Source organism: Colius striatus, chromosome 4, assembly GCF_028858725.1.
Source record: "Colius striatus isolate bColStr4 chromosome 4, bColStr4.1.hap1, whole genome shotgun sequence".
Taxonomy (NCBI): domain Eukaryota; kingdom Metazoa; phylum Chordata; class Aves; order Coliiformes; family Coliidae; genus Colius; species Colius striatus.
Window position 1 is genome coordinate 53,574,512 of NC_084762.1, and position 25,418 is coordinate 53,599,929.

At 38.5% G+C, this 25,418-nt stretch overlaps 1 protein-coding gene across 2 annotated transcripts in view; it reads left to right on the top strand.

Moving 5' to 3' along the window:
• SPIDR (scaffold protein involved in DNA repair) overlaps nucleotides 1-25,418 on the top strand; it is a 202,150-nt gene that overhangs the window by 121,429 nt on the left and 55,303 nt on the right. For both annotated transcript variants that reach the window (XM_061995488.1, XM_061995487.1), the window contains exons 9-10: nucleotides 10,995-11,205; nucleotides 12,992-13,242. In XM_061995488.1, the coding sequence (XP_061851472.1) occupies nucleotides 10,995-11,205; nucleotides 12,992-13,242 (462 nt within the window). The remainder of the gene's footprint in view (nucleotides 1-10,994; nucleotides 11,206-12,991; nucleotides 13,243-25,418) is intronic.

The window sequence follows — 25,418 nt, forward strand, 5'->3', positions numbered from 1 at the left end:
CGATTCACCTTGAATTGCACAAGAATACAAGTGTGAAGTTTTCTTCTCCTTTGCACAGTGCCAGCACTAGGAGGAGCAGTGCAAGGAGGGCCTGGCAGGGTGGCTGCAGACCAGAGTGCGTGCACTCGTTGGGAAAGGAGACTAAGAGAAGCCAGCCCTTAGCCTGGCTGAACAAGAACAGGACAGTCTTTTCTTGACACCAGGGTGGGGGAAAAAATGAAGAATTTTGTCTTACATAGGGATGAGTATCTGGCACAAATATATTTCTGTTGCAGTTAGAAGATGGTTTCTCACCAATAGAAATTTATTTGTAGTGGGAGTATTCAGGAGGAAAGGGAGGTAGTTTTGCTGGAGCCTGATTGTTTTGTCAAGGATATTCTTTCTCCTAGTTTTCCCTGTGATGGCACATAACTCAAAAACAGGGACTGATATGATCCTGTGCAGGTAGTGTAAAGCCTGGCGTATTTTACAGTGATACTGTATTTATGGTAATTTTAGTGAAGATTTGTATAGAGTGAAAAGTACAGAAAAGAATACATCATGATTCCTTTATACGAAGTCAGTCAGCAGTCCTTCTTTAGGTTCATATTTCTTAGGTTTTCAAATTTGGCTGCAAAATCCCTGCTTCTGAAATTTGGTATGCCAATAGGGATGCCACTCTTTGTTCAATAATGCAGGATGTATTTAAACCGCTGATTAGCTTACAGTTGTTTCGTTTGGAAATGTGTGTGTAGGGGAGTTGTTTCACCCTTTATTGTATAAACATTTCTCTGTACTGGCTAATTTCGCCATTGTTCTTGGAATGTCATTCTCACATCAAGCTTCAAAGTTTTTTACTTTGCCAGGGCCAAGATTTCCATGATGGCACACCTTCTCCCTTCTGTTTCCCTCACTGGTTTTCTCTAAAATCCGTATGTTTTCACAAGTGTTTTCCCACAACTTCAAAGGCTTTGTTTCTGCTCTTTTCAGCAGGACAGGGCTGGGTGCAATAGCAAGACATACCCATACTCCAAAATACTCCTTTCATTCTGTTGCTTCTACAGAGCTCTTTAGCTGAAGTGGGTTGTCCAAGAACTGTCCCTTCATGTGTGACAATGTGTCACAGCTTCATTGCTTCCAAGGCTCTACCCAGTTTTTAAAGGTTATTGATGGGCCCCTGTTTTGGTGGGTGTGTTTGTCTCAGGCTTGCCAAAGCTTTACTATATTTATGATAGCACTTCAAGCAATGACTCAGGTTGCAATTCTGTTTTCTTTGGTCCTCTAGGAAAATACAGATCTTTTCTTGTTCTGAAAAGGTTGTCCTTAGGTGTTATTTTAGTAATGATTTGTCTGGTATTTTCTTCCTTCTTTCAATTCAGCTTATAGTTTCAGGAAGCTATATTCGTATGACTGTGCAACATCAAGAATCATGATGTAATGGATTGGTAGATGTTGAAGTATTTAACATCTACTTCAGTATTGAAGTATTGAAATATAGAAGCAGAGTTCTGTGTGCTTTTTTTTAGTAAGGGCTTTCATCTTTCCACTGTACCTCTGTAATATTCTTCTATCTGAAGGAGAAAAGACTGCTTCTTTCTTGAAATAAATACTCTTTGAAATGGAAAAGTAAATAAAACGTGCTGAAGCTATGTAGCATCTGAAGGCTAATGGGACCACAAAAAAGCAATCCAGAGGTTTATCCATTTCATTATTTTACTGAGTCTGTGCTGCAGAGTCACCAGCCTGCTTACATGAACCCAGATAATAATTTGGACATGTAAGAAAAGTGTGATGGAATATGAAAATTCTTCCAGACGTTATTTGGTGACTAATTGTCCTTGCAACTGTTCAATGAAATAAAACAATGCAGAAATTAAGCAATGATCTGGAGACCTCAGTATAAGATTTCAATATATAGAATTAGAAGACTTTGCTTGTTCTATACAATTATGTCTTTAAAGTAATGCAGGAATATTAGGATTACTCTTGATTCAAAAAAAGAGAAAAAAAGTAAGGCAATGTTAAGGAGAATATTGAATTTAAATGTTATTTCAAGAGAGTTTTTCCTTGTTTCGTCTGTGAGAGAGCAATACCGTAGAATCCATCTATTGTGATTTAATGGAGAAGATATATAGTATTACATAGAATCAAAACGAAACTCTGAAAGCAATTCTTGTGAGTGATACCTTTAAAGTACACACTCTATTGAAGGGTGTTTTCTACCCTGAAAAGAAGGAAGGATTATGTTTATCACAGAAGAGCAGTGTTTCTCTGGAAGCCTGAGCTGCCAGGCTTCCCTTGAACATAAAGTTTTGCTCAGACTATGTCTGTACCACGATGTTTCAGTAAGAAAGCTCCCACTTTGGCTGCAAGCATTGTTGTGTTTTTCACTGATGGCTGTGGTGAGTGGATTACTGCAGGCAGGACTTTGCTTAAAACAGATTCCTGTTATACCAGGCTTATCCATGCCACCTTTACCTTTGTTGCGCATTTATCAATGGTAGCAGAAAATACAGTAAAAAAAAAAGATTTTGCTCACTTCAATGAAGTTGAAGCATGGACCACAGTGCAGGTATACTTGATCTACAGCCTGCCTAAAGACCTCTGGAGCTCTACACAGAAGCTCTCCATGCCAGGGTTTCAGCCACTTCCCTTGGCTGTTCATTGAGACCTTCAGGCTACTGTCCCACTTTCTTGCTGAAGCAGAGTTTGACCAGCTCAGAGGAAGTATCCTGCTTTGCTGTCATGTTTTGTGGTGTACTGACCAAGCTCTTGCTACCTTTGTGATCCCCTTTGCATTAACAGAGAAGCCAGAACTACCGTTGCTTTCAGCAACTTTCTTTTTACTAATGTACTGATAGCACTTGAATTGTCTGTATATGAAGCAAATTTACCAGACCAGAATTTGGTCTTGTTCCATGTCAGGGCCAATAAACAGTAGGAAATACCCAGATCGGTGTACCAGAATAAGACAGGAGTCTGATGAGAGGTTTTTTATTGTTTTGTAGATGAAATTTGGTTTGAGTTTGTTGGGTTTTTTTTGTATTAGGTTTAAAACTGTAATAAAATGAAGCACAGACAAATATTGAGCTGTCTTTCTGAATACTAGAGTTTGCCCAGGGATAGGTGTTTGTTCTTGTTACTGTGCATGTGACAACACATGTGAATGTATATGCAAGCAGGGACTAGTAAAGAGCCTTTGCCAACAGCAAACGCCAAATGTCTGTGGGGAAAAAGGCTACTGTTCTTAATAGTCTTTACAAAATGTCAAACAATGTATTTTAACGTATTCATTTGTTGAAGTTTCTCTGATAATCCTCCAAGCTGGAACCAACCACCCAAGTGCCCTGACTCTCCATACCTTGGTCAGAAATTCTGAGCTCAAGTTATTCACTGTGACACGAGGCCCTCAGGTGCTTGGGTGAATATGGCAAAGCTCTTCTGGCCTGAGACGCAGCTTCTCCTGATACTTCAGGAGTGCTGATACTGTGCAATGGTGGCAGAGTAGCCACACTCCTTACCTTTCCACCACAGGCAGAGGAGCTGTTGGTGCAACCTGTTACCTCAAGTCATGGTGTCTATGAAGGAAATAAAGGATCGGACACCTTCTGTACAACAGAATACCATGCAGATTTTCTTCTCTTCAGTGGCACTCTATGGTCCCTGCAATCCTCTGAACAGGGAAATATGTTCCTCCTTCTCTGGAGTGCTCTAGAACTAGGGCTGTGGGAAAGAGTTGACCTATCTTACTAGGAAATAGTTGGTAAATGCAAAATGTGCGTATAAAATTATAAAACTATGGATTGTTGGTATCTAGGAATGTGGGTTTAGTGTTCTGATAGCTTCATTAATATGTCAGCTTAGCTTTCATCTAATGATTGAAAAACTATTCACTGGTAAGACTTACTAGAAATGGAGTCAGAAACATTATGATGTCACTGTAAAAATTCATGGTGCATTTTTTTGGTTGGAATTTCAGTCTCTTGAATCAAAAAATATATGGCAGAAGTGAAAAAATATCAGAGAAGAGTGACAGAGAGGCATATGGAACAGTTTCCCTATGAGAAATAACTAAAATGACTGAGACTGTTCACCTTGTAGAAGCAGCGGCAGGGAGATGATGTAATAAAGGTCTATATGAGGAAGTGCGTCGAGACACTGCCTCTTAAAAGTAAGAAGTGGGGGGCAGCAATGCAACCACTAGGTGACAGATCAAAACCAATAAAAGGAAGTGGTTTCTCACATGCACCTAATTAGACTATATAGCATTGTAGGTCCTGCAGGAGATTATGGATGCTGTAAATGTACAAATGGTCAAAAAGCAGACATGTAAATTCCTGGAAGAAAAGTTTACCAAGGATTGTTAACTGCAAAGGTATTGCTTCTGCTTTAGGAAGACCCTAAGCTGAAAGTTTTTAGAAGTTTTTAGAGAGTGTTCTGGAGAACTTCCAGTAGATGCTTGTTTTAATTTTGTAGTCTTCCTCAAACATCTGCTGTTTGCTGCTGTAAACTCCAGTAAGGGGGTAGATGGGCCTCTGATCTCACCAGTACAGCCACTTTTGTTATCTCTAACATTCGCCACAAGTTTTAACATGATGTTACTTCTCAGTTTGCTTGCTTCCTTTTTTTCATCTTTCAGAGTCTCTCCGACATATCCCTGGACTTTCTGGTGGCTGCAGCCATTCTTCCTCAGCCACCTCAAACCCTACGTGCAATTTAGCACTGGGAGCAGAGAGAAGAAGTCATCTGAGTAATGAGCTCATGGCTAATCAGACATAATTTGATATATGGGGTAAACACACAGACTGGAATTCTTTCATAACACTTTGATTATGAAAAGATAGCCATGATATTTATATCTTCCTAGTTTCTTGTAATACCCTCATACTGTTTGAGGGGGTGAGGGTTCTTTTGTTTTGTTTTTAGAGCAGCTTTCTTGTTTAATGCTTTATTGTGTGCAGATTTTTTTACTCATAGAACATTCCATCTTCTAAAAATTGTTTTGTGCCCGACTTAAGTATGGAAAAAAAAATCTCAGCATCACAATTGGAGCAGGTTTTTAGCAAATTCTCTCAAAAGTATTACCCCAGTGAGTTCAAGAGATTGTTTTCATGCTGGTTGGTACATAAGCACAGCCTGTGAGTGGAATTTTATGTTTGATGGTGCCAAAGGTTAAGCTTTATCATGATAAGTTGTGGTCCAGAATGCTAGAAATGTCAGGTGCTTTCTGTGCAGCCAGAGCAAGTGGCTGGAGAGCTCTGAGAAACTTCCCTACTTCCCAGTCTTGGTAAATCCTGATCTTACAGTAATATTCTAGAGGTGGATGCAATTTACTTTGATATCCATCTGTGCTTTCCTATATCAGACCTATACATCCTCTTCAGTTAGCACATAGTGCACCTCCCTGCAGAGATGAGAGCACTGGGTGTGTGTTATAATAGTGCATAATGTTAACCACAAGCTTTTTATAGCATAGTTCTTAAATGCAAAAATTTCCATACTACTTTTCTTCATGCTACAGGGTGTCAGATTTCAAAAGGCAATACTATGGCAAGCCAGTGGTTAGTTTATATGATTACTTTGAAATTAGTAAAATGATATAGTGATAAAAATGTTGGCTTCGGGTACCAGTTTCTTGCTGGAGTGATTTCTTAGGTTTGCAAGTAATTTTTGTTGAAAAGTATAATATTATTTTGCAGAAAGAACTAACACTGCAGTAGAGAAGATTTTTTATTTCTTTGTGCTGTTTTACATGTTGCTTTTTATTTAAGGTTGAGTGATAAAGGGTAACAGATTGGGTTATAACAATATATACAATTAATAGCTATATATTCTTTTCTTTATGTGTTGTGTTCATGGAATGAGTCCTCAGACAAAATATTTTTCCAGTAGGGAAGTGAATGCTAACTATTCACAAATGAAATGCTTCATACTCTACATGTAGACATTTTAGATGTTGATTGAGATGCCTTTTATTGTTACATGATCTGCAGAGCTCCTATGCAGAGGTGCTGAAGCTACATTTCTTTGGAAACTTGACACAGCTGAGAACTGTATATTTGACATACATGACTCTGGACATTAGTCTAGATGATTAATACCATTTCTTGATGGAGAAAAAAAAGTACAATCAGCCTTGAGAACTCACCCCACAATAATCTGTTGCTTTTAATAAGATAATTTCAAAGAAAGATGTAGCAGATGATTTTTGTTTTCTGCCTGGAGTTTGGGCAGGGAAAGAAGTTTTGCACTATGAAAGTATGAGCTCGCAGACACAGTATTCGTACAAGATCATTCAAGTGATGGTAAATGACGCTGATAGAGGCTGACATGCAAGTGGTGACATTACTCAGTCATTGATGAAGGTTCTGTGTTTGGGCGATCTCTAGACATGGCAGAAGGTAGATCCGTTCCAAATGGCTTTTTGATTTGGGCTACATATTGGGAAGATAGTTATTGTCCTTGGACAGTAGGTAGGCAGAGATCTGTCAGGAAATTTGTGGAGTTCTTAAAATAATTATCATTTCTGTGCTCAGGCATTTCTAAGACATATTACTGTTTTTCACAGGTAAAACATTGCAAGTGAGAGTCAACTCTAAGTAAGAGGCAGCATGAGCAACTTCCTCCATATTAGACAAAACAAGCAATTCCTAGGAAGTTAGCAGTGCGCACTGTATGGTATTCTTATGGGGGATGGCTCTTCACACATCTGGCAGCAGCCTAAGGCTCTTATCCTGCATGTACTACTGCTGTCCTACTTGTTGGGTGCTAAGTCTTCTTTCCACAGAAATCATTGTTCTGAAACTTAAAATTAGCCTGTTCCATAATCACAGTGCATGCTGTAGGTCATTTAAATGTTAATAGTGTTCAGTTAATGCAATGTACTCTTTAAAAAAAATGCTCTAAGCATTTTACACTTGGTAAAAGAAGAAAGAAAAAAAAGTGCAATAAAATACTTAGGGAGAGCAAACAAAAAAATATGTTCTCTAATTTGAAGTGATCCAGAGTCATCTTGAGTTCATGAACCAACACCGCCGTTTGATGTCAGCAGAAGTGAGCGGAAGCCTGTGGTTTGTGACCTGTCGCTGCTGCTGTGGAGCCACAACTCCTCAGCAGCAGAGCCTGGGGATGGGCTACACAGGACAGACCATGGGGCAGACTTGCAGAGCACTCCACCGTAGGATTCAGACCCTGCCTCAAGTTGAAACTTCAGCTACTTTGCACCATGCCATGATGCATGTTTCTGCGGTGTTTCATATCTCGAATGGTAATAGACCACAATTGACGGAGAAGTAGGCAAGGACATCTGCTTCTACTCTGCCAGATAGCCATTTCATCATAGGAGGGAGGAAGAGAAAAACCAAGCTACGTCCTTGGAGAGAGAAGCAAGCTGCTACTGGAAAAGAAAAAAACCCTAACATTATTGCCTCATGTTCCTTTAGCATGTGACCAGTTACAGCAATTGCTGAATGTCTACATACCAGGAAAAAAATTGCCCCCTAATATAAAAAGTTCACAGTCTCTGCTTCAGGTCATTACAAACGACCTTTCCTCTAAAGACAGTTATTAAGGAAGTTGATTACTAATCCAACATTTAAATATACTTTGCTGAGCAAGAAGAAAATCAAAGAGTACAAGAGAGGCTTGGGGTTTTTTTATGTTTGTAGTGAAATTTATTTTCTTTCCATTGTATCCATGTGATTTGCTGAATGAGATGATGTCTTTCATTCTTTATAAATAAGTTTTTAAATACAATGAAGCAGACAGAAAAGAAGACATTTAGGAGAGGTCACAGAAGACTTAAAATGCCCATCTCATGCTTTATTTGTTAAGAGGATGCTACAGAGTGCACTATGTATCCTACAGGGTAGGCCTACTGGTTGTAGAGAATCTGCAGCTGAAACAGATACAAATGATTGAGGTGATCAGCTACAGTGTCTCAGGCACAGAGGCAACATGAGGAGCTCAAAACTGGAGGGGTTACTTGCGAAAGTGATTTTTTTTTTCCCCTCAACCGTTCCAACTTGATAGGCATTCTTTGCCTTAGCCTGTATCTTGCAGGCAGACAAAAAGAATTAAGGCACCTATGTGTGTTCCTGACATGGTTTCCTTTACTGGAAAGAGAACAGAATGAACAATATACAATGGCAATGCAGAGTTTTCTGCTATGATGGTGACAGAGATGCCCATCCTGCAGAGCTTGTTCGAACTGAGCAATACTAGGAAGAACTTCTGGAAAAAGGACAGAGTTTTCATTCAATTAATTAAAATTAGATTAATAATTCCTATTGCAGACTATATGGGGTTTTTAAACCTTGGGAATAATGTATATTTTATTGTATATAATGAGGATATACATTATTTTATATATTTTGTGTATATTTATATATGTAAATAGAAAATATTTCCATTTAGCCATCCACCTCTACACCAAATAGTGATTTTATTACAAACTTTTTCCTTATTTCTTTCCTTTCTGTTGGTTATTATTTCTGTATATTGCTCCTTTTCATTTCCTATTGGGAGGAATCCATCCATTGAGACACTGGGAAGATTTGAGTAGACTGCTGTGATTATTCTTCTAGCTTAGCTGAAAAGTTACTGCTGAGTCGGTGGATACATTTGCAGGTGTGAAACAAGTGTTTTCTTAAGGAGAGTATTTTTAGTGAAATGATTGCAGGTAAGAAATGGGGATCTTCTCCTGAAAGTGTATACCTGTCCCTTTTTTGCTTTGTGGAAATGCTGAGTAGCAATTAGTTTATGTGTTACTTCTGTAAAGATTTGATGAAGACTGAGCACTTGGTGGCTATAAAAGGGCTCGAGGCATGGAATGCATAGGCATAGAAAAACCATGATACATGGAATTTGGATATCAGTAAAACCTACCTGCCTTAAAAAAAATAAAACAAAAAAACCAAAAAAAGCTGGTCACATAATCTGCACAGGAAAATAAAAATAAAACCATAAACCTCAAAGTTTCTGCGGCTGATTTGCTACTAACGTCAGTATTTTTTTAGAGAATGAGATGATTTAGATCAAGCAAACATTCTTCTGACATTAGTGACGTAACAGTCTCGTGTTCAGAGAGATTTCCTGTTTACTTTGGGTCTGAACACAGCCGTCTTCAGAAAGTAGGTGCTAAAATTTTCATTCCACATCTGCATACAAAGACGGCTCAAACTGTTATCTGTAGCAAACTCTACATACATTTTTCTTCTTTGGAAAAAAAGAGGGTAGTGACTGTTTTAAAATATTATAAGATCAAAGATGTTTTGGATTGCTGACAAAGCTAATTCCTTAGTTTTAATCCTGTAATGGAGAAAATTATCAGACAGTGTCAAGTTGGCAGCCTTGTGAGCTACTGTCATGGGGTTTTTTAACCCGGACCTTTGTTAGCAAATTCACCTGGAGACAAGACACTGAGTGTCTCTTAGGAATAAACTACTGCTCCTTAGATCTGAAGGGCTCACAGATGGCAGTAAGGCATCGTGGTGAAACTGAGCATTTAGTTTTATGGTGTAACTTTTCACGATTTTTCCATTTCACGTCATAACTTCTGTGACTGTTCACAGAAGCAGTAATTATTTTTTATAATTTATGCAAATGATTACAGTTTTATGTCGCAAACTTAGTTTTAAATGTATGTTTTTTTCTAAAAGCCATTCCAATGGCATTATTTTCCTAATAATAAAAAATCCCCATGGATTATATTGGATAATTTGCTTGAACTCTTCCTATGCCTTTGAAAATACAAATGCATGAATTTCCATTTAGCTATCCAGTCTAGAGAATGAAGGATTCTGATATAAAATAGACCACAGTCAAGATCTTGTATGGGCTGAGTGAGTCAGAAATGAGTGTGAGTGGTTTATTTTGGTTTGCATTTCCTTTTAACTTTGAATAGTTGCATTTTGAGAAACAATGTCATAGATGTGAAAACTTGCTTTATCTCCATAATACCACCATTGAGCAGTCTAGAGACTGAAGTCCTGAGGTTACTTCTGAACTCAAGTCAGCTCAGCTTTACTGCCAAGGCAGGAGGCTTTGTTTTACTCCCAAGCGATAAAAATCTAATAGTGCAGAAACACAGCTGGCAATAAAGTCACTAAGTGAATTTTGTTGCTGTTTTGATGGTCTCTGGACTGTTTTTGTTAGCTGACTTCATTAGATTTGTATCCTGTAAGCATAAAAAGCATATTTCTAAATGTATGGTTGTGATACTAGCACATGAAAAAATCCCAACACCAAGATGTACTTTGGCATTAAATTATTGTATGTTTAGAGATTCTGCAACCATCACCTTAATCTGCTAGGAGAGAAGTTACTGCATGTGATGCTGTTTGGGAGTTTATATTGGCACGAGAAATGACAGCTGGGTCCTGGAGAACACATTTATGACAGGAGCAAACACATAGGCAAAATAATATATGTCATCTCATAGGAAAAGCATAAGATTTTGGCTTTAGAAAAAGAGAGGGAAAAGAATGGAAGGACAGCTTACTGGCTGCAGTGAGAATGAAGTTGGGTCAGTGGGAAGCATTCACCAGAGAGAGATGTCCTGGTCTGCAAGGGCCAGGCTGGGCCCAACAGGAGAGCTAACGCTCTGAATTAACACAGAGCAGGATTAATAATCTTTTGTTCATGGCTTTTACCTCAGTAACTGTATGCAGGGGCTGCTGGTGCTCTCAGTTTTGCGCTGACAACATGGATACACCAAGTAGCATTTGTGTGAAGTGGGTTCGTGGGGCTGGGGCTCATCAGCTCAGCTGGCATCCCCATGTTAGTTGTCTCTGGATGCAGGGGAGCTCCACTCGCCCAAGGCTACGGCTGGGCTAATGGGGCTGATCTAAGGTGAATGTATCTATGGAGTGGATTATTTGCAATTTGGATAACACGCTTTTCAGTGTAACTAAACAAAAAAGGAGAGAGAAATACACAACACACATTTTAGAATAATACTTATCGGTAGTTTAACATGTAGTGGATTTGATGACACTTAAATTCTTCTTTTTCAGGCAAAAACTGCTTCTCAGAAATGCAGATGTTCCTGTTATCATGAACACATATTTTAGTCAGAAGGTGCTACTCAGTGAACATCCTGAAGCGAGAGGGAAGACTTATGGTCTTACAAAGATGCTTATTAGGAAGAATATTGTATCTTTGGCACAGACGTTCAGACTAGATGACCTTAACGATGAGTTCCACCACGAATCTTCTGTTAATCAGGTAAAGTCCATTTGGTTCACAGTTTAGCACTTGGTAAGAAGTTGGTGAGCAAATATTTGGAAATAAGAATAAAACCAGAAATTCTAATTTACTGACCAGTTCGGTTTCCCCTTTCATTTAGCCAACACAGAATAATATACAGTGTTTATTTTAGTAATATTTTCTTAGCGGAGGCTTTTGGCCCATCCAGATGCTGAACTGCTGTGAGCTTATTTTTCTGAAGTCTTACTGCTGTGCTAGATAGTAATTTTAGCTTAGTTTTTCATTGATTTTTTTTTTACTCTTTATAGCTGAATAGTTAAGCTTTATTTGGAATAAAAACTGTTTTCTGCTAACCGCTCAAGATATTATTTTAAATAAGCATTGTCTTTTCTCATTCCCATTTCTTAACTCATCTCCTAACTGATCCTATCCTTTCTTTAAAGCATCTGTTGGTAACACCACTTCCCTTTCCCATCCCTTCAGTTTGTTGTCTTTGTTTGTATTAAAATGATTACTGACTGTACATGTCTCTAGCTGTGGTTGTACAAGCTGAGATATTTTAAGGGATCTGGTTTTCTAGTAGTCTGTGCCAGTATTTTCTAAAAGTAAGGCCCTTGCAAAGGCTTCATATTGGGCACACAAAAATCATTCGTAACCTTCGACAAGTTTGGCTCGACAAATTTGATGAACAACACTGACTGCCAACATTTTGCATTTGCCTTACACATAATTCCCATTATAGGCCTGGGAATGAAAAGTTACATAAATCAAACCCTAATCTCCTTTCTTGCTTCAGCTCTACCTTGTAAAAAGCTTCTACTGTGGTATTCAAAAACCAGAACAAGTTGCTTGTTCCTCTTATGGTTTGTAACAAATACAACCACTTCATTTAAAACTCAGCAGACAAATTTTATTGCAACTGCTTTGTAGTGTCATGGTAGTGTCATACCACACTTTTCTTCTAAATACTGCAAATTCTCCTTCTCCGCTGGTGGATACTTACAGCACAGTCTATAATACTCTGAAAGCGTTTCTTGGCACCTAGTTTTTATAAAAACAGGTTTCATTGTGAAAGTAGAAGTTGCTTGTGCTGGGAAGGAATCTCTATGTATTTAGACAATGTTAGTCTATACTTGCATACAGTTTTTAATGAGAGATTTATTTAAACATTTAAATTAATGAAATTTATCATTTAAATGAATGCAAAATATAACATGTTTTTGTTAATAAAAATATATTTTAATTTTGAAATATTCATAAATATGTTTTGGAAGTAGTGACATAATAAATTAAAAATTGTACTATTTAAGCTTTGTACTTTTCATTACTCATCTAATTCTTTTAAAAATAATCATTTTACATTGAAATGTGTCTGAGGACTAATTTACTGTTCTATAAAACTAGACACCTATTCATTTTCAGCTTAATCTGAAAGCTTTTTAGAAGATGAAGGAAAAGAACATGAAGTAAAAATGAAACTTAATTCAAGGGAAAGAAGCATAAATACTAATATCAATTCTGTTTTTCTGCTGGTGTCACCCTCATCTCTCATGAATCGAGTTAGCTCAGTTTAAAGACAGTTAAATACAGGAGAGCACTGTGTGCTCAACTCTTTTTGAGTGCCCATTAAAAATCCACAATAAATATTGTCCGTTAGTCTATAAGTAAGTTGAGGTACAGTAAGTATTTTGAAACTGACTTTTCAGTTCATGCCGCAATTTTTCATGCTGCAGTTTTAGTCACTAGCACTACATAATTTCAAGGTCCTCTGGAATGCTTCTATTAATGAGTTTTCCTTTACCAGGTTGCTTGTGCTCCTCAAATCCATAACAACTGTGATTCGAAACAGCATCCCTTTGCACAGGGTGCTGTTAACGATTCTCTGCTTGAAATGGTGGAAAGCCAGGGAGCAGTGGGATGGAAAGAAGTGCAAGTACGAGTAGTTGTCCAAAGGGTGTACTGTTTGCCTGCAAGAGAGGGTTACAGAAGCCATGTTCCAGGAAACAAGCCTCTTTGTGTGACACCCATCACAGGCTCAGATCCACCGAATGTTAGGTGAGTAACGATTTGAATGGGAATTTTCCTGTTGAGGCTGTGATATCTGAGAAAACAAAGAGGATGGAGTTTGGAAGTGTCATTCTTGGTCATCAGCTCACAGGGAATTAGCATGCTCAGCAAGACACAGAGCTCTTGCTGGAAGTGGTGTAGGTTTTTAATAGGTATAGTGTGACACAGAAGTAGTCCTGCCCAGAGACGGTAAGGATCTGTCTGTAGTTCGTATCATCATCAAGGAAGATTGGAAATAAACTAATGGGAAGTTAATTTAAAACTAGTGACGATCATCAACAACTTACACTCTTCCTTGGGTTTCACAGAATAACTTACTTCTCATTTGCCTATTTCAGTCTCATTATGCTCTGCTAGTAGGTATGCTCCTAGGGTGATCTTCTCAAACAAAAGAGAAATACATAGAGAGATGGAGAAACAAGAGGTTTTTCTAAAATAGTGACTTTGCACAGAGAAACATAGGTTTACACACGAAAAAATTCCATTGTAAAACCAGTGGAAAATGCTCTTGTTGGCTTCTGGAAATCTGGAGGTCACAGCAGTTCAACTCCTCGGCAATAAAAAGTGATCTGGTGTCAAACCGTTAACACCAGTGCAGAAATCTTACGCAGAAAACACATGGAGCTTGCAGCTCTAAACCAGTGGCTTTAACCTCTTCTGTTTTAGTCTTGTATGTTTTCAGTGTGGGGAATCAGGAGGCAAACAGTTTTTTAAGTGCAAAAGAAATGGCAGACAGTTTTACCTTCTGACCAGTACTGAACTATTGAATCCTTTCCTCCTTTTTTAAAACGATCTGGAAGTTTTGAGACCAAAGATTGATGTAGAGTCTTTCTCAGCAACTCTGGGTCTGAGAGCACTGTGTCTATTACTGAATTTCCTTCCTTTGGTTTTGCACTAACTTTTGGTTCACACTGGCTTAAAATGACGAAAGGTAAGATATGTTCGATTTTTTTAATTTAGGAAGCTTATTAAAGTGAGTTACAGCAGCAGAGCTTATATAAAGCTTCTCAGTTCAGCCTTTCAGGACATTGTATGTACGAGCTGAATGGAGATGTGCAATTAGTTTAAAGATCCCATTGAGAACTCTCCAGATGTAATTTGCGATAGGCTTTGAATGGGTTCTTCAAAGCTTTGAAGAATTTCAGTTCCTCTAAGCCACTCTGCTCGCGGGTAGCATGCTCACAAGGCTCTTCTTCCTGAGATTTTTAAATACTGGAATTCTCCCAATTTTTGCTACCTTGTAAGCCACTGGATTATTTACAGCACTTGGTGATAAATAAAATTCCTCCAGAAGGAATTTAAGAAGATCATTCTTTCCTAAAATGAAAACTCTGTCATCACCCACAGGAAAGTAATTATTAGAAGCCTTGTCCCCAATATTTTTTAAAAGTTCCTTTACATATAATAGTTACATTGACCTTAATTTGCATTATTTTTTTAAATATTAATCAGCACGTGTGAACTCATTGCTTTACATTTCATTTATTCTTGCTTTTTTTGTTGTTTGGTTGGTTGATTTCTTTTGTAAAATGAGAGCAAAAGCTCCAGCTCCATACCAATATGTGCTTTTGAGGATTATATTCCTTTGCATAGATTTTCTTCCAAAGGGCTATGTTTGATAAAAAATCAGGGCAATGGACAGTCTATTCTTCAAGCCAGTTTTAAAAATGTCAATTCTGTGGGAGTTCAAATGATAATACTGTCTCCATATTTCCTTTCCAACATTTAACCAGAAGTATACTTAATTTGCAGTCCAATAATTTGAGGTAGTTAACCTTTCTGAGCCCACACCCTTTATGGGAATAGGGTGAAAAAAACCCAGAAATCTCAGATTGCATTTATTATGTCAAACTTGAAATAAAATAAAAAATGAGAATCCATTGCTTCTGAGTATGTTGTAGATGGGTATTGTCACATGCAGAAGTTGTTAAACTTGTCCTCTTGGAAGTTGCTTAAATTTTATAGATGTCCCAGCTCAAGGAAGGGCTTGGTTGATGTGATTTGCTGGTATTAGACTGTCCTTTGGATCCTAAAGAGAAAAAAAAAAATCTTTTCTCCTTTGCAAGGAGAGAAGGAAAATGCCTTTTTAAGACTAAGGAAGGGGAAACACCATTCATACTGCTTTATCAGCTGCCATTTCCATGGCTGATAGGTATCCAGGTAAGCCTTTTCTCCTCTGTCAAAAATGTCTGTGTCTCTCACCTGATAGTGAGCAAAGGGATCCAATGCCCTCTTGCAGTCCATTGAAGCGAATGATGGCCCATTCTTTTGTAATTAAAAAACCCCTTTTTAATATAAATTTCTTTTTGTAAAGTAAAACATCTCTGAAAGCAACATTTGTGTTTATGAGGCAAGATCAGTTGGATAATTCATTGTTTTTGTAAACAAAAGCTTCTAATTAGATATCAAGGTAGTTGAATAGTTAATTGATTTGTATTTTAGACAGGCTATTCTATTGTATATTTTCCTTTTTATCTCCCCACAATAACCTAGATGTTATTGCCTAGATGTTATTGTTATGTGAAAGCATAAAAAACCACAGTAAGCTGCAAAGAGGCATGAAATTAAATGTAGAGCAGGGGAAGTGATGCCAAGGCATCCAGTTTCTAGAAAGAGAGTGGCAAATTGTGGGAGAAACCTCTATTTTTGTTATAACGAAATTGTTCCATTTAATTGGGCAAAACTAACACCAGTAAAGCATAGAAATTACTATATATATAGCATAGTAATGCCTATATGCATCTAGCTTTTCTTGTTCATAAATACACATATATAGAACATGGCCTTTTAAGACAGAGAAATGGATACATCTGATGAGTTTAAGTCTGTTTAGCCAAAGTATCTAAAGTATTTTCTGAGAACACTGAGAAATCATTACAGACTCTGAGAAATTCTCTGGCTCCTGTCTTATATAAATCGGTCCTATGTTCCCCACATTACTGACAAATCATTTTCCTTTCCCCCTGTAATTAACTGCTCTTGCAAGTGGACTCTTCATGCTGTAGGAGTTTCATGAGGGAGGGAAGAAAAAAAAGGGGGAAAAAAAAAAGAAGAAAATATTATTTGCTGTGACTGCCCATTTCCAGCATTCCTGGCATACTTTGTGCTGCTTTTTCCCCTCTGATGAGAGAAATACTTTTGCTAATGACACAACACATGTTTGTCTAAACCAGATTATTTTGACTGTTTTTGAAAAAGGCCTGGCTTACACGCAGGAAGATCCCAAAGAGACTCATGTCAACCTGAGGAGCTCACTGGCGCTGAGGTATCTGACTCACTGCATTGGCCTTGTACTTTGTGTTCCTGGGATAAAGCAGTGTATAATTTAGATTTTGCTCTTGCTAGTATCTGTTTGTTTTGAGCAGGCCACGTGAGTTCATTAAAAAAAAAGAGTTGGTCAGTTTTGTGCCTTAAGGACAGAGCTGGTTGTGTGGTAGTTGGTAAAACTAAAATAGACACATTTTAGAACTATAGCACAGTTAAACTGGTCAGAGCGCTCAAAAGACTTGGGTGAGGAGACTGGATAGAAAAGGGTGTTGGCTATTAAGAAGGAAAAGCTAGCCACTGCTAATGTAAAACAATTCTAACTATAGTCGTGAACCTACATTTTAAAATCTTTCTGGGCGACTAGAGAAATTTTCCATTCTCTTCTCTTGGCATACGTTTTGACCTACTTCCTACTTGAACTTTAGCACTATAGCCTGCTATACTTTCTATTCCAAGAACAAAAGAAAGACAATACATTTACTTTTTAAAATAGTGAAATCTGCCTCTATGCAGTCATCAATAGTTCTTGCAGTTTTGCTTTTTGTTTTGTTTTCCATTTACCAGATTTTAGACCAGTGGAAAGGCTTGATACCATGCAAGGAGGACTCTTGGTGAGCAAAATGTTTAGGAGATCCAGGAATCTCTTTGAATGACTGGAAAAAAAACCCAGAATATGGGGAAAGTCACCTTTCTCTTTCTGAACAGACCCCCACAAACTTCATAGTCAGTTGCTGGCATTCATTATGCTCTAGCAAGTTGTTGCAAGTTTCTGAACAGTCTGTTCCTATGTAGTTCTGTGTAAAACAGCTTTACTGTCAAGTGGTAATCATGTAAAACTAATTCATTTCAATGTTGGATTTCCTTTTTTCCCTCTTTTTCTTTGGCTAATTATCTTTGCTGTTTATCTTAACACAAATCTAGTCAATGGGTTAACCTGTCTGGCAGCATGCACAGCTGAAAGTTGAGTGTCAGGTGCTGCAACTAGCATTCCAAGTAGGTGGAGTAATATATTGAAGAGTCATCCTTCTGGTAAAGAAGATGTAGCTTAAATTTTATAAAGCGTAATGAAATAAACAACAACAACGAAAAACCCCTGGAGGTCTTCTTATTTGAAAAGAGCCCAGATTGGAAAGGACTGTCATGAAAGATCCATGTTCACAGATGCTAACATCTGTCAGAATGTTTTTTGTGGCTGACTTAAATTTGTTTACAGCATTCCATTTGGTTTTTTTTGTGTTTTTATAAATGAAACATTTAAAATGGAATGGTCATAAATGCAAGTTTTTAAAAATTACATGATGTTTCTGAGATGTGATTTTTCAAGTGGGATATAAACAGGAAATAGGTAGCTGAAGTGCAGTACAGGGTACTCCATAAGCTAGAAGTTTTCTCTGATTTCCCCTTTTCGGGTCCATCTCAGCAGTGAAGATATGTGCTTTTAATATTCTTGCAAAGTAGTCTAATAACTACTTGACAGACTAATAGTAGTTCAACCAACAGCCGTGGTTCAAAGTCTAGGAACCTGTTTCTGTTTTGAATTATTATATTTATTTATTAATTATTATTATTCACAGTTAAGACTCACTGACACTTGGCTTATTCTGTTTTGCCTCCACCCTGCACTATTTGTAATTCTTAAACTAGAGTCACTGAAACAGAGAGAAAGGACAAAAGACTGTTGGAAAAACAGCTTTGGTATCACATTTTCCAGATGAGACGTTAAATTGTATTGTATATTTAACACTGTAGCTTCCTTGCACTGTTGCCCAGATAGCCCTCAAAGTCTGTTTTCCCTGCTGCAGATGCTATGGATGGATAGATAGAACTTGGGCTTCTTCCAGTGCCACTGTAGTACCGTTTATTTTTCACTGCTAAATATTTACATAATCTTATTCTGTCCAAGGGCAAGGTGAAAGCACTGTTATCTGATTAAAAAAAAAAAAAAAGGAGGACCCCTCAACACACACCACTGTTTTTCAGCTCTGTACTGGGAGTAGGCAATTATTCAGTTTGCCATTGTTCTAAAATATGTCAGGGCAGTGGTAAAAGCTGCTGATACAGAAAAAAGTCTCAAGAAGACAGTAGCCAGCATAGACCACCAATGTGACAGGGATTCAGTCTCTTTGGAAAGCAAATGTGCAGGAACAGAAGCAAACTGTCAGGTGACCAACACTGTGTGCAGGCTCCTGTATGCATCTAGCATACAGGAGACACTGATGGCTAACTCATACTTCCTCCATACTTAAGTGCTTAGACTTATCAGTGAAGTATTCCAATGTTCACAGAAGACAATAACACACACACCCCCTCCAAGCCTTTTGTTGATCAAGAAGGAGGAGTAGCTCTACTTATTTCTATTCCCCAAAGACAGATAAATGGTATGGAAGCATCATGATGTAGAGTTGTGTATTCACCACCACTTACCTTGTAACCATACCTTTTCACACCTTCCACATCTGATGATTGCATACAAGTGGTTTAGAAAGCTGGGGAGGCTTTATTGCACCTGGACACATAATTTCCCACTGCTATCAGTTTTATGGCTGTATTCATCCGACTAATTTTTCTCCAGGGAGTATGTAGATGGGGGGAAAGGGGAGAGCAATGCCCCTCACATGGTATCCTATAGTGGAAACTAGTCTAGAGAGAAGGTAATTTTCCAACCCTAGAGCCACAATCAAGATATGTGCTGTCATACATAGTCTGGTTTAAACTAGGAATAGTAATTTTCCAGCACCTGATATTTGTCAGGAATTACTCTAAGATGACCTACATAAAAGGTATGGAATCTTTCCCTTGGTTTTGACCTTTCTTCCCCTTGATTTTTTTTTATCTCTGGAAGTTATGTGTTTGACAGAACTGAGAGCAGAAATCTTCCATGGGTGTTTTACACCTCTACCTTCCACCGATTACATGACTTCAGTCCTGAGCTGGAGGAAGTGTTAAAAGTCATGCTGAAGCTCTTAGAAACTTTTGTAAAAAACAGATTGTGTCTCTGAGGTTTGTTTTCCTGCTACCATGGTATGGAAGGCAAGGATCATGTAATTCATAAATGTTATAAATGCCTAGATGGACACATGCTGAGCTAATAGTTAGGAGAGAAATTCAACCACCCAAATATTGCACATAATTTTTGTGTAACTTGGGCAGGTGAACACTCTTTGTATCCATAGCCTAAATTATCCTCATAGAAACTTGTGCATCTCTGTATATCCATGTATGTAACAAGAAACATCAGCATAGTTTTAATACGATAGCAGATTTTTGAAAAGGAAGATTCTTAGAAACAAATTTTTGTCATCAGCTTTATAAAAGCTTCTGTTTGGATATAACAAACCAATACTCCTTGGAAAGGCACTATGAACATACTCTTTTTGGGAGAAATGAGCCCTTTTGTCCCCAGGAGTCAGGAATACACTGTTCTATGTGGTTTTAAAATTATAGACATACTCTAGTAATTAAGACAAGGCAGGCTTTGAAAGGGATGAAATTGGTGGGACATAGGCCTGTACATCTATATCTTAAGCTTTTATACACTTTATTTTATAGAATACAAAAGATTAACATACAGCAAACAATGTGAATAAAATAAACCTGCTCAGAGAAGACAATCTTAATTAGTTCTTTCGGTAAGCACTGTGGTTTAAAATTGGTTTGTAACGTAGAAATGTCTTCATGCTAATGTGCCAGTCTTGACTGGCTGCAGTGCCTGCAGGTTTTGTTCAATTTCTCTCAGCCAAAGGCAGTCAGCAACATTACACTGGGTGGGGATCTGCAGCGTGCTGTATTCAAACTCATTTCAGTTAATGCCTCAACTGCCTCTTTGGCTAAAGGGGGCTTCACAAAGTTTGGAGAACTTACTCCTCAAATGAGAAAAAATGATGAGCAATAGCCTAGGATGTGCTTACTGTGTATTACACTTCACAGTGTGAGGACTCAAGTGGAATTGTAGTTAAGGGAGATTTCATTATTTTTGTAATTTTAGTCATACAGTAAGAAAAAGGGAAATTATTCACCTGATACATACTGCCTGATATATGTTAAGGAATGATTTTGTAGCCTACTGGATTTGAACACTTAAGGCCTGTGTTTGGCTGCAGTGTGAGCTTTTCTGAACAGTCTGCTTTACAAGTGCTTAAGGCTGGGACTGAATGCAAACTATGTTTCAGAGAGATTTCTCATTTAAACGGACCAAGAATGATGTCATAAAGGTGCAAAGTGTAATTTTTGGCCAAGTTTGAGTTGTGGGCAGCGCTTCATTCAATATCACATGCTAACGGGATTTTATATACCTTTTTCTCTTTTTTTCCTTTTTTTTTCCCTACTTCTCGATATCATTAGTTTTCCAACTCTGGCACTCTTACTTTTGGTGGTACGCCAGTCATTGAGAAGGATCTCATAGAAGCAGCTCCAGATCCTGCCCTTCTGGAGGTGCTAATCTGAGCCATCAGGCAGTTACCACCAGCCAGCTGCAAATATTTTTGTGCAGCTGCTTACTCCAGCCAGGAGGCACTTAATTGATCTGTACAACTAGAAGTGTAAGGGCTGTGTCTGAAAACTGAGTTCATATCAGCACCTGAGAGGTGGGGGGAGGGTATTGATTGCTGCCAGTAGCCTTCCTTGCGTCTGCAGCTGTGGAAGGAGAGAGGCAAAGATGGAAGTGAAAGCAGCAGACAGGCTTATCATGGCTTTGTGCTGGGTCCTTTGCCCGGGAAGCTGTTGTCTGCTGTTTTTCACATACACACAAATGTAGCTAGCAGGTGGTAGTGAAGTTCCAGTGCAAGACGCAGTGAAGACCCTAGAGTGTTTCCACTTTCCATGCATTTGTGCTGCAATTTGACACTTGGAACTTGTGCTGTCACTGCATGATCTCATCTTGTCTTCTCCTGTACAGCATCATCATTCTTACCTAGGAAGACGGCTTTAAGGAAATTATTATAAAAGTATGAAATTATTGCATATTTGTCAGTAGTTTCCCAACTATTCTAGACCGAAGGCAGGCACATACTTGGGAGTGCCTGCCTGACAGGTGGGGTATGGTTCCTTCCATAGCTATGCAGTCATGGTCCCCATTCAGCACATGCTGCAGGAACTCTGCCAGCAAGGAGATGTTCACTTTTGTTTCCGAGTGAATGAATGGAGGAACTGTAAGGAACACACCACTAGTGAGGTGGGATATGAGACTGCAATGGAGTCATAGCTTTACAAAGGTGGAAAGCGTAGTTGAGATCATGGAAGTGGAGCCCCATGTGTGGGAGTGTGTGATAGGTTATGGGAGAAGGAAGTAATGCGTGGAGCTGAGATCTTCGTATGAGGAATACAAGAGTGGTCATAAGGTATTAAAATCCTATTTTGTGTGAGTTACCTTTCTATCTGCCTCGTCTCCCTTGAGCCTGTATACCTCCTGCCATGGATTTCCTCTTCTGAGGCAGCAACTTTCCCCACTATTGAACTGAAATATAATCTGGCCACAACAGCTACAGATGTACTTGTCTTTGTCCTATAATGATGGGATTATGCATTTTCCTCAGCCTTTGAACAAATGCCAAGATTTGTAAATTGTAGCTGACATGAGGAAAAATGTACAAGGAAATTAATTTGATCGGAACAAGAAGTTGTGTCACATCTTCAACGTAGAGCTATAAATTAACTGATCATAGTAACATTATGTAAATGGGAAGTAGAAGAGCTTGGTAGCAAAAGCATTCAGTGCCTATTATTTGGAAAAGTGGTTTTAATTTCTTGATTTCTATTTAATTGCAAGTGCATCATTGCTTTTCAAGGGAGCTGAAAACTGCCCAGACTTTTTTACTGCAGCCTGGACGGTTCAGTTGTGATTAAAAATATCTGTGATAGGAGTTCATCTATACCTAGGTGCTTCCGTGTCTCTGAGTCAACTTCCATATTTGGACTGTTTGGGGGAGAATTTCAGCAATAACATCCCGAGAAAACACATATTTGAAGTGGGTGCCTCAATAGTCAGGAAAATTGGTGGCTTTCAGACAGAAAGTGAGCATGGACTCAGCTAAGGTCATGAATTTGTACAAAATGAGTTGAAAAACAAGTTATACACACTGAGGAGAAGGGAGAGAACTCAAAGCAAAAAGGCGCCGCATCTGATTTAGAGGATGTAACTTCAGCAAATCAACAAACTGCAATGTGACAGCCTATTTTTAAATGCTTGCAAAGGATTGCACCACGTTGGGTAACACCTGTATGTTAGATTTAGGAAACTCCTGCATAGATAAATAGGTTCTGTTCTAACCTTAGCTTGATCCCTATTAAATACGTAGAAGCTGGATTTGGGGGTGACCCACTTGGTTGCACTTGCTGCTTGGGTAGTGCAAATCAGAGGAAATTAAAGTCATGCATTGAGCAAAACCACGAGAATGAAGAATCATGGTATTTGGAAATAAGGTATGTTTTTTTAAAATGTACTTTTGAGTCTTTCTAAGCTTTTTGGGTGAAGAACCAAAAATTTCCTGTTCAGCCTGGCATATAAATGGATTTCCTTTATAAAAATGAAAAAAAGCTGGGTGTGATTCCTGCTTATATTGGTTGGATTTCAGAAGTTGAAGTTTTAACATACACATCCAATGTTTTAAAATAGAAAAATAAATCTGAAAGCAGGCAGTGCTGTTGCATGCTGTATACGCTTTTAAAGGAAGCCTCCTCTTTTTCCTTTAAGGTGGGCTAATGTTCATACAATGCTGGCTTGCAATAGTTCTTAGGAACCAGTAAACACAGGACTAGAAGGAATTGTGATTAGCCTCATGGAGTGGGTAGCAAGGACATGTGCCTGACCTCTCAGCAGAGACCTGAAGGGTTTGTCTCTGTCTGAGGTCACCTGCTGTGACCAGGTCACTATACATAGAAGCAGAAAGTGACAGAGTATCTGCTTTTGGGATAAAACCAACCATTCAAAAATAGCAGATAAACAGTCCAGTGGTTGAAGAATAATGAAGATTGTGTGTGTGTGCGCAGCATGGTTGAATAAAAGTTGCTGAGTGTTGTAGCACTTCAGTAATCTGATGTTTTGGTCTGAATTTGTAACCCTGGAGTTGCATGCATCCTTTTTTTAACGTTAAGTAGAAATTTGTGTTTTTTTCTTTTCTATATATGTACTGGATATGTAGACTTTCCTTTTTTTCTGCAATTTTGTTTTATATTGCCTATAGCAAAAAATATAAATCCTGTAGTAAGTTTTGGGAGCACGCAGAACTCTGAAGTGTGTGAAATTTCGTTTGTGTATGTCACTGCAGGCATTATTTATTACAACTGAATTTGTAACAGCGGTGCAGCAAAGGAAAGGAATATTATGGCAAAGCACAGTAAGATCCTGTGAGAAGGAGGCTGTGTTCAGCTTCAGTGCATTCTGTCATTTTTATGCCCATAGGTCAGTCCTTTGGTTAATAGGTATTTCCCTCCTTTATGCGAGCTGTCACTGGAAGCCCAGGGCTTGGGGTTGCAGGAGGATTTGCTGGGCAGGCGGGCAGGCACGTGGTTTGTCTCTCCACTTGTGTCCCCCATGCTCAGTGTGTCTCTGCACACGCTGTTCAGTAAACAAACTTTGGAGAACCAGAGCGAGCTGGTTCAGAGCAGCCAGTTCATTCACACAGACCACTTGGAAAGTGGTGCCTTTGCGCAGCCTTGACGTACGGACTGAGGGAAGTGGAGAAGTTAGTATTTATGTTTTCATTAATGCTTTTTATAGCTGCGAGCCAGCTGTAGCTAGTTAGCATTAGCCTAGGACATCTATTAGCGTGCAGACCTCTTACGCAGGATAAAGGGCTTCTGATGGAAACAGAGTTGTTACTCATGGTACTCATGGCTGTGTGTTTACATGAAGGCTGTTTGTGCTGACATAGGATATATATTAGAACAGCATGCACCTTTTTAATGAACAAATTTTCCAGGGTCTGAGGGGATTCTGTATTTAAAAACTATAGCATGGCACATCACAAGAGTTGCATCTTTAAATGGCTTATTGCTTGTTTGAAAACTATTCTTTTATAATAATGTTCCGCAGCTGCGCAGATACAAGAAGTATTTTCTGTTTAGCTTTTAGGATGAGTCTGGAATAAGCAGTATTCCTGCAAGTCTTGAACACACCAGTTTGGACTGCTACATTTTTTTGCTGCGAATGATGTAAGTGGCTGGCAGTAGCACAGGATGAATTGGATCGAAGGGTTTGGCCCAGACGAATTGATGGCTCAGCTGTCCTTCTCTGGTTTCTCCCAGTTCTTGCTTTTTCTTTTCCTTTTTTTTTTTTCCCCTCTTCTGGCAGAGAGTTAGTCAGAAGGATATTTAAAATAAATAACAAAAGCAACTGCAAAACAGAGAATGAGGAAGGCACAAGAAGTGCTGTTTTTATAGCTCCAATAATGACAAGCACCATGGTCTCTGGTATTTACGTTAATAGGACACTTTCCTTTCCTGGTCAGTTAGTGTTCCCCACACAATTCTGACAGCTCTGTTGGTCCTGGCAATGGTAGAGCTGCCTGAAAAAAGAAGCAGGAAATTTTGTCTACCCTCTGCTTTGCATTTCTGTAGAAGGTGTGGAATGATCTTATTGCTTTCTCACAGCTAATTTAGTAATTTTAATAGTTAAAGCTTTGGAATGGAAAATTTTGGGACTGGTTTCTCTCTCAAGTTTTCTTCTCCTGAGGAAGGTAGATTACACTGAAGACCATTGTTTCTACTCCTCTTTTTCCCAGGTCTTTTTGTCTCTACTTTGAGTGTGCTTTTCAGAGACTAGAGAAGATTCCTGAGCCGTTGTAAAACAGCGTGAATTCTCAGCATAGATTTCCATTCTTCTTATCTTTGTCAGTGATGAACTCTTCAGTCCAGAGGAATTCAAATGTTCATTCTGAAAAGCTTTAGTTTGCCTTGTTAAG